General features: G+C 33.6%; 1 protein-coding gene across 1 annotated transcript; it reads right to left on the bottom strand.

Moving 5' to 3' along the window:
- Positions 1–2,910: 2,910 nt before the first annotated feature.
- LOC138332798 (toll-like receptor 8) lies at positions 2,911–6,571 on the bottom strand. The gene has a single exon (XM_069280757.1). It carries the CDS (start codon positions 6,143–6,145, stop codon positions 4,004–4,006), a length of 2,142 nt encoding a protein of 713 aa, XP_069136858.1. The 5' UTR covers positions 6,146–6,571; the 3' UTR covers positions 2,911–4,003.
- Positions 6,572–10,830: the final 4,259 nt, after the last annotated feature.

The following is a 10,830-nucleotide window of genomic DNA, read 5'->3' as shown; positions in this document are numbered from 1 at the left end:
TCTACACGCTAAACTTGTTTTTGATGTGATTCCCTATAACAACTTGTTGAAATGAAAAACATTTCTAATGGAAACTACAATAGAGCGCAGATTGTTTTGTTAAAGTAACGGACACATTTGATTTCAAAATATACTTATCAGGAAATAAACAACAATAACAATCAAACTAGAATAAATCAGAATGTGTTTCCAATATCTACGAGTGTTCCCGTCAACATGTTTACCTGTGGAGAAGGCGTGTAGACCGGGCGTTTATCAAACTTAATCGCGTATTATATCGGTGCCCCCTCCCGTGTATTACCATCATACTACAAGTAAACAAATAACGGAAAGAAGTGTAAACATCCATAGGTTTCGTTAGGAAAAGTAAGTAACTATTGATTTCCTAAGACATTGTAAGCTAAGCTACTAACGCGATTTTAAGAACAAGGTATTACTAATTTTTCACAATTCATTTTCGCGATTTATTGTGATACATGACTTTACTGCACACAAAAAACAGTTTCACCTGTATCAATTTCTTGCCATACACAATAGGTTAATTTTAATATCATACGAAATAATTAAGTATGTTAATAGCAGTATTATAGCTCTTATTTCATATATAAACCAGACATACTCATCATCAAAACAGCTGGCTTAACTTAACATTCTCATATTATCGTGAGCGCATTTATTCTAATTGCACTCTGACATGAATTTGAACTTAAAATTACCTTGCTGACAATTGTTCTGTTTACAACAAAAGAAATCATAATCCGTATTGTAGATTTATTCTTTCAAAGTAACTCCACCTCTCTTTTGATATAAACAGTATTTAATCGTTTGAATTCGTGCAATGTTAAAATTGCTATATAAATAAATATGTATGGTGTACGTACATAAATTTTTTGCTCATTAAATTGTATCCTTTAAAACTCGTGGACAAGTAATTTATGCGTTAAGAGGTTAAATCAGTTGATGGATTATTATTAAACTATGATTATTTCTGCATCTGATGTACATATTTATCAAAATAAAATTCTTTATATTAACATTTGACGGCGCTGTGTTTACACTTTTATTGCATTGAAACATGATTCATACGTTGTTAAAAGGTTAATTCAGAAACATTATAGCACATTTCATATACTATTGAAGTAAAAGATCTCGCAAAATATTTAATTATTAATCGTAACAATTAGTTGGCTTTCATATTCAACTTTGGCCATATAAATGACCAGAAAAACGTTCTTATTCTTGCTTTGGAAAATGACATACAAAATCAAGGCCACAAAACACCCGGTAGGTCAAATGAAATCCATTTTACCTTCATTTCCAGTAACGTATATAGAAGATCAGCATATTCTTATCCAGAAGCCGTTACATTTACAAGATCATATAATATTTCAAATAACTGTACAGTAAAAAACCATTATGAAACACAGATAACCCCCAAGTTAGTATATTATTGAAATCAGACACTATGATGAATGCTGCGTGTTAGTCTGGAGGCAACTCTGTGCATTGGCAAGCATTTAGAGAACTGTTATGGTCTGAAAGTATAGTATTAATTTCGACTGTTATCGATAACCTGAAATGTCGGCCGTTGTGACGTCATTGAAGCCTCTGGTTACATTATAATGAAGTCAACTTATTTCAAATATGGCAATCAGTTAGCATAATTATTGAAATTTTGTATGTTTAAGTATGAGTTAAAGCCACTTTACAAGCCAAGGGTATTCAGTACGATACTCCTCCTAACTCCCTATTTTCCTGACAACCTTGGTAGATCTCAAGTCAATATGGAAATTCTCGCACTGCGCAACCTTCTGGATCATCACAGCTAAGCCCCTTCCATTTACGTAATAAGCTTCTGTTATGATATGAAAGTGTTTGAAATATAATATATCTTCAAAGGTAATATAATACATAATTATAGGTACAGTGTAATATAACGTCGTTTTAAGGAATTTAATTGGTGATATATCGATAACATAAAAATGTCAGCTTCTATGACGTCATTGAAGCCTCTTGTTACATTACATCGAAGAGAACTGTGACAATCAATACATAAGTATTATGATAATATTGTATGTTTTAAGTACATGATTTAAACATATGATGCCATTTTGAAAATTCATTTCCCCATGTGTTCTCAAAAATTTTGTTGTCATTAATGGGTTTTTTTTCAGAATATAATAATTTCTCTAATTTTACAGTTACTGCTACCTTTTAGTTCATTGTAACTTCATGTTCTCACTTTAAATAACTGGAATATTGGTTAAGCTTAGTATTGCGTACATATGACGCTTGACAACCATCAACTTCATGAAATTGTTGATGTAAGCTTTATTATAAAAGTTCATTCAGGACACATACGACAACACCATATTATTGGGATACGAATTAAAGCTTATGGATGTGTTTATGCGTTCGAAGTCTGTACGTTACCGTACATCACAAAGACCAATAAAGGGGACAGCCGGTGATAACATTCACCATGCACTTGGAGGGGTTAAGACGGACTGACCGAGTTGTCACGTCACCTTTGTCACGCCTACTGTCTTTGAAATGCTTCCACATAAATATGGACTGAATAGGAAAGAAGGATTGTATGTAAACATTCCCACTTTTGTAGGCGTTATTTGTAGTTATTTTTTTCTTTCTATAACAAATATCTGTTCAATTTTTCACTGGCTTACCATGTAGCGATATAAGAACAAAAAATGTTCAGAATGCAAATAGATAACAAACACATTTAATGATAACGAAACAAAATACGAAATATGTTCAAAATAAATATTGTGAGCTGCAGCTTACGAAAGTGATATTACAGAAGCAACATTATGAATTGAAATGCAATCTGATTACTTTCAATTATCAAAAAAAAAACAATCTAGGATATGAAAATATTTTCCCATGAATGTGAAGTCTAATACTGTTTGTTTACATTTTTGTTTGTAATGTAATTTTTATTTTCAATTTTAACTCAATGATATAGGGTAATGATGAAAAGTGTTTTTCTAATCAGATTCCATAGCATTCTTATCATATGAGTTCTCTTTAATTCTGTAAGCTATATCTATCAAACACTAATAGATTGATACCAAAGATATTTTTTATCAGAAAACGAATAAATATCAATATCAAGTCAAAGTATGAGTATAAAGAAGTGCACAACTGATATTTGTCGGGTAAAAACAAAACAAAATCATAAAAACGCAACAACAAAAGTTCTGCGTATAGACTGTATTTGATTATTAACAATATTAAATATACATGTGAAACATAAGATAGTGGGGGATAGGCTTCTAGAAGATTTATTTACTTGTATATACAAGATATACACCGACATTGCTCTACCCAAATGTTGATATGGTTGAAATAAAACAGACGATATGCTAATGGATCCTAAACTATTATCATTACTATTTCAACAGATGTATGCATGTATCTGTATCGTTCGTAGAAATATGAACCGAATAAAAACAAAGCATATATGAGGAAGATATTTCAGTAGCGCCTGTCAAAACCGGTCTTCTTTCCCATACCTGAAAGGGTTATCCCGCGGTTGCTAGGGAAAATATACTCTGTCTTTTACCGAGGTAGGGAAAAGACAACTCACACACGCTACACAGTGACGTCATCAATACATACGACGATAGTCACGTTCAATTCGACTGGATTTTCACTATTTCTCCTTAAAGTATTGATGAGAAATAATCTTACATGGTACAGTCAGGTGGACAGGGATATCTCAACCCTCGTGAAAGATCATATTAGTATAATCTAGATCCCTGACTATTCCGGCTTATACGTATAATAGTTAATCGCTTATTTCATAGTACGTAATACTTGTACAATCCGGACCTTGTGTTTTCCGGCATACAATAGGCTGGCCACGTTAATGCTGGTAAAGACAAATTTTACTGCAGTTTGTACATACCGGATGGATAACTATTATAAACTTGTTTTATGTTGTGAAGAAGAGACCATTTCTCATCACATTTGTCTGAGATTTTTATTCCTTCATGTTGCATTTAGTCGATAGTCCAATCATTTCAACAAGTTTTGCATAGACCTGGATATTCCTATCGGTAATTGCAATGTAGTTTCCAAAGCGTTTCAACGCCCTTGATCCTCTAAAAATGCCATTGTTCAAAGGTGTCGAGTGATCGAAATCCAGAAGGACCATGCTGCGTCTGACATCGTTAGTGAAGTGAGAAAACGCAAGTTTATACTCTAGAACAGTCTGCATATTGATTTGACAGTTGTCTGACATAACGAAAAGAAATGATCGGGAATAATTTATGTGGAACTTCAGTTGGTTTTCTATTGTCTTTCCGACATCCCCATCCAGGCATTGTGTGTAGAGGTCGTATCCATGCTCCAAAAGGCATGGGCGTAGTGAATTCAGCACAAATCCTCGAACATCGTCATTGTCGTCATCGAACGAGAGATATATATCATGTATCCACGATTTTTCTTTCTTTACACGAAACCACCTTGCGAGGAACATTATCTCAAATTTGAAGTAGACAGCTGAGAGGATCGCCGCTACACCAAGCACAAAGACACCTAATACTGAAGAAAAGGCGATGATAAGCTGACTTCGATTTGTATTTGTGCATTGCAAGAATTCTTCCGTAGCAGTCTGGGCTTCCACGGTACCTTTAGAAGTCTTACACCACAAAGTATTTTCATCTGATTTACCTCCCTTGATTCTCTTCCAATCACCTATCCAGGTATTTTCACAGTCACAAGGAACAGGCGTTTTTCCAAATTCGAATTGGTCCGGATCGAGGAGTCTGAGTGTTTCCGGAAGACCTTGAAGTTTATGATTACCAAAAATCACATTTGCTGTGGTTCCAAGAGAATACACGGCCGCTTTTGTCAAAGTTTGTACGGGGTTGTTGCTTAAATCCAAAAGCGAGACGTCTTTCAGATAGTCTCGTGGCTCCAGATGTGAAATGTAGTTATTTGCCAAGTGGAGCTGTATTGGTAGAACGGTTTCTGGCATTTTGGTAGGGAGTGAAGAAAGATTAGAATTTTTGCAATCAACATTTAGACGGAATCTCGATGGTTGATCTAAACATGTGCAACCTTTTGGACAGTTCATTTTCACATCACACTCAAGAAGATGGCGTACGCTCATGTTGTAAACAATATCGTGAAATGTGTAGTTTGTCATTTGGGGAGGAGCGTCACAGATTACCTCTGTTACATTCTCAAACACGAAGTAACGCCTCTCAAAATCCTTTATGGTTTTATAAAGTGTCAGAAAAAGGCCTAAATGACAGTCACAAGTAATTGGTGTTTCATCCATGACGATTTTACCGCGGACCATAACCTTTGATAGAAGTGCATAGTCTTCTGGGTAGTGTTCCATAACAACATTAATTAAATTGTTCGTGATTTTATTGTGGGAAATTCGAAGTTTGCCACAACCGTACTGAGCATTAGGATTCAGTCGGTAGTTCTTAACGTTGGTGAACTCACCAAAAATACTATGGTTGAAGCTCTTCTCGCAGTACAACGGATTTTCTTCCAAGACATTAGTAACGTCCATAGACTGAAATAAGTTCTCCGAAAAGTCCGTGTGGTAAATTTGTGTTTTGGCCATATTAAACACGTTCGGATCCATACCTTTAATCAAATTGTGAGACAAATCTAAAATGCGTAAATTTCTCAAGTTGATGAAAGTCGTATTTGAAATGTACATAAGCTTATTTCCTTTCAAAATCAACGAATCGAGATATTCAAGACATGATATATTTGCTATATTTTCGATGTGATTTTCTGAGAAGTCTATATGTCCCAGATATTGGTAATCACAAATGTTTAACGGAAAGTGCCTCAGTCGTCCAGATGCATATATAACGGAATCAAACGAGGTTGAAGGTCTGTCTGTGATATTCACAAGTATCGCAGATGGACGGACAGACACGTACTCCACGTAAATATTTCTCAGTGATATAGACCTATTCACCATCCACGAGGGCAGTGAGTCGCACGAACAGCAACGATCAACGTAACGAGAGCTTTGACAAGTTAAAGGACACAGCACATTGTCTTTTGTAAGTCCATCGCTAGGCTGAAAATGCCAAAATTGACCATTGGCTATTTCCACGAGAAATAAAATCATCCACTTAGCAAACTGCATTTCGGAGCATCGGTCTAATACCTCAAATATTCACGATGAGAATTCTGATGGAACTTTTATAGCTGTAATGTAGAGAATACATATCCTAGTAATATTGAAATTTTCTTCCTGATAGACCTCTTCAACTGTTATAAGAGCTATTGAACGATATGGTTATACCTCATTTTTTTTGGGGGGGGATTTATATCTCCCCTTAATAAATGTTTTATCAACTACATAGAAATGAGATATATAGGATCAACTTCCTTGATGTTTGAAGTAAAATGTTTGCTTCGAAAACTATTCGTTTGTTTGTAATGAGCCAATGTTTTTGCGTGTTCGCAATGGAAAATCCTGAAAGGTAGAAAGATATGAATGGCGGAGGTACAAGAGTGATGATATTAATGAGAAAGATAATGACGTTATTTTCTAGTTTAGTTATGTGGTTCTTTGTCGCCAATATATATACCCTATGTCACATGTTCTAAGGAATATACATGTATATACAACACACTAAAACATTATCTCATTTCATATTGAAGTGTGTTAATATTTCTGTTAATGTTTATGGTGGGTTTTTTTTACAAAAAATACAATCAGGGCGAAAAAGATGATTATATGGTATATTAATATCAGCTATACCGGGTACATTGTATTCGAATTCGAGACTCACTATATGAAAAACGAATGATTTACCATTGATAGCTACCAGGTCGCCGATGACCGACACATTCACATGTTCCTCTACACGTTTAGACATTTACACTCCTTGCTTTTAATGAGCATTTTGATTGGCTTATCAACATTAAAGATGCTACACCGCTGAAGAAGGGTATTTTCTCTCTGAAAAAACAGGAGCGGACGAATTGGTATTTTTCCTCATTTACAAATGTTGTTTACTTTACACTACGTACCATTGAAAAGTTTAAGCTTTTTATTTTACTTGAATAAAAAAAATATTAAACATAATTAATTGCGTCCCACGAAAACTCCATGGCACTATGCCCTATATAGAATAAAGTTCTGCATACGCATGCACCAAAAGAAAGACAAATTAATTTATATGTCTTTTTGTGTTAATTAGACACATATGAACACGATTAAACATCAATTATACCCTGTCGGCGGTGGAGCGTCTTTAAATCATATTTTAGAAAATATGTCACCATTTTAACGTCATCTCATTTGTTGTATACAAACACAGATTAATTTTATAGAGAATTTGGCATAGGACATATTTTTGGAAGCACAAGACCACAGAAACTCAGAAGAATAACAACTTCGGCTTGTTATATATTAATATTTTAGTTTTTTCAAAAAGTCATCCCTTCAACTCGAAATAATCAATCTGTCAATTTTATGAAACAAAATTGAGCTTTGAAAAATCACAAATTTCGTTGTAGATTTTGACGTCAAACGTGACTTTTTATACTCTATGCCTGTGACCCGTTATGGACTTCGGTGGCAACCTAACCAATGAGTTAAGAGGAAGTTTTCTCTCCTAAAGAGATACGTTAAGGAATGATAATAAAAAATAGTACACGGGTTGACTACCGATAGTGGCCATACCACGAATTCCTGTAGTAAAACAAAAATCATAACTTAAGATCAGTTTAAATGAGGGTAAATTATCAGTACAATTATTATTTAAAGCAGTCCTGTCAAACAGCATGTATTCTAGAGGTTATTGAGGGTATTGCCCTGTCCGCGATAAGGATGGGAAGACACGAGTTGACCTTGTGGTCATTCACTTCTAGTTATCGTTAAAAGATATTTCATTAATTTTGCCGTCAGGTGAGAGGTAAAGATTAATTGCAGTCATTAAGCGAACGTTTTTGCCAATACTGTTGATAAGGGTTATACGGGTGTATTGCTATCTACGAGGATGATCACGTCGAATACAAAAAAGGGAAAATGCGTATTATACCATACCTTATAAATCGATGTCATAGCCTTTGATATTTAGTTTAAGGCTCTATAGATTTCCTAAACAAAATCAAATTACCAAATCATAACTGTGACATCAGAATATGTATAGATAAAGTTCGATGTGGTGACTCCGGGTAGGATAACACGACCCGCGTTATGGGAATTTTTTTCAATAAATATTTTTAATTTTTTTTTTGGAAGTTGATGATAGATGTTGTTTTATCAGTGAGTAATGACTCTTGAGCTGTCAGACTACCAATCTCTATCTCCATTTCCTATAAACATTAATATCCACAATGTTTTATGTGTGGCGTTTTAATGACTAGAAATACATTTATACATTGCCATCTACATCATTGAAATACCGCTCGTTGGTTGCAAACTAACAACATACAAAACAACTGTAGATGTGATGGTGATATTATATTGGAAAATTATTACAATTCGGACACCGCGGCCCATACACTTTTCCAATCAAAATTAACTGAAATTGAGGTCAATTTTAGGTCAAATTGACAAAGAGAAAATTTAATGTGAATTCAGATCATTCTGATCACCTGAACGCAAATCTTTGCTCTTTTCTAGCAAATTTGACCTGAAAATTGCAGTTAAAATTTACAGGAATTTAGATATTTTACGCAGACAATATTACACATATGTAACATATATTAGGTCATATGTCCCTGTGTAAAGGAGATGGTTTTCAAAGCAAAAGATTTTATTCAGTCAGAAGGTCAATTCGTTATTGTGGAACGACAAGGGTCCTTATGAAACTACCTTACAAATCGTTCTGTTGGAAAGCATTTTTTGAAATTAACACTTGAAATATGATATTACCATATTATTTTGTATAAATCTGGTTTGATTACAAGTGTAAGCCTGATTCTATGATGACATTTTTGCAAAAATGTAATTGGAAAATCGTTTCTTAGTCTATGTCTGATACTGTATCTTAGGACGCGTGCCACTCCGAAACGCCAGGTTCAGTGAAAATTAAAAGTGGCCATACACTTGATGTGGTATGTCGTAATATGGAGTCAAGGAATCAACACAGCTATAAACACATCATTGTTATCAGTACATAACCACATCAATGGAATTACAAGTTGGCTATTGTGAAATTTCAGGGGTAAGTGTTCAGGTACAATAACATCTATTATCGGCTAGTAAATAGCATGTTTACTAGGTAACCTTTATCACCGATAAATACAGATAAACAGAATATTAAGTGTGGATATAAAACGGTCAATAACGAGCAATAAATAAGATAAATCTGCATCTCGAAGTAAACAACTTATCTACATCAAAAGAAAATCGTATAAATCATTATAATATATAGTTTAGATTAAGTAGGTACTGTTTGTATATTGATAATGTGATTGACATGTTGCACCTATTAGACTTTCGTCTTGAGAACGTTTCATTACACTCTTAGATCAAGTGTCTAAATTGAAGAAATATATTAAGATATCCAAAATTCAATAACGCTTGTCCAAAACAATCTTTCGTCAATAATGATTTTTCTTTCTTTTTTCTTTTTTTGAAAGGAGGCTTCATGATTAATTGTATCAACATTTTATGATAGTTTCAGACGCATATCTGTATATTTTCTGTTTCAGAATATTAACAATTAATTATTTGTAACTAGCGACCTCTTTCTATTTGGAATGGATGATAACATCGACTATTTATAAAATTATGTTTTACATAAGGTCAAACGGGTGTGGCTGGAGAAAAGAAAAAAAGTTACTTTTTAGATCACTTTAACCTGACTCTTAAATAACTTTCACCTCCGTTTGTTAAATGGATTTTGATAGATTTTGAAACAACAAAATCCCTTTTGTGACATTAACATAATTTCAACATTATGTTTAAAATCAAAATATATTTCTTTAATTATACACAAAGTATTATCATTAATTACTATGGGTATAACACAGAACTTATTATACATCAGTCGATAAATCTCGTTTTATAAGTCTGGTCGCATTAAAACCACTTAACTTGAATAGCAACGTCGTCATATTTACAAATCAATGCCATTTGACCTAAATAAAAACAAAAGTCCATACATTGATAACTTTTCGTGGGAAATTATACGAATTAAAGGGCAATTGAAAAGGGGTTATGATAAGTTCAATTGTTCTTTGTCATACACGTGTGGTATTGTTCAAGAGTGATTAATTATATCGTTAATGTGTTCCGTCACATCACTACATGATATTGAAGTGGATTGTTTTACAGAGTGTGTCTCAGATTATATTAATGTGCTTAATAAATAGAAGATTTTTGGCGATCATCAAATCACTCGTACTCCAGTCTACCATTATCATGGCTTATCATTTTGAGTTGAAATCCATGTTTTGATGAACATATGACAAATTAGAAAAATATCTTTCGTCATATTCCATATCACATACTTTTGATGGGACATTTATCATGGAAAACTTTTGTTTTAATGAAATTCGCTTAAAGTGGAAAATAAATCAAGTGAGATCAAATGGAAAAGGTGAAAAACTACGTATAAGCAGTTTTCAATGTTATTTTAATTTTGCTTAAATCATCTTATCGAGAAAGCTATGCTTATTTCGTTGGTGCAAGCAAAGGATGTGTCACTAGAGCCCCCGACCAAAAAAAAAAAAATCAAATATATGTTTGAAAATTATTATTAGATTTAACTCGATCTTAACATGTCTTTTGCTGTTTTGTTTATATCAGTGACATGGTAATGGTGAATTCTACACATTTAGCGAATCATATGTCATTGTAAGTGGCAT

The sequence above is a fragment of the Argopecten irradians genome, chromosome 10 (assembly GCF_041381155.1).
Source record: "Argopecten irradians isolate NY chromosome 10, Ai_NY, whole genome shotgun sequence".
Classification (NCBI taxonomy): Eukaryota; Metazoa; Mollusca; class Bivalvia; order Pectinida; family Pectinidae; genus Argopecten; species Argopecten irradians.
Note: the sequence above shows the minus strand (reverse complement) of the source record. Positions and strands in the feature narration are given on the sequence as shown.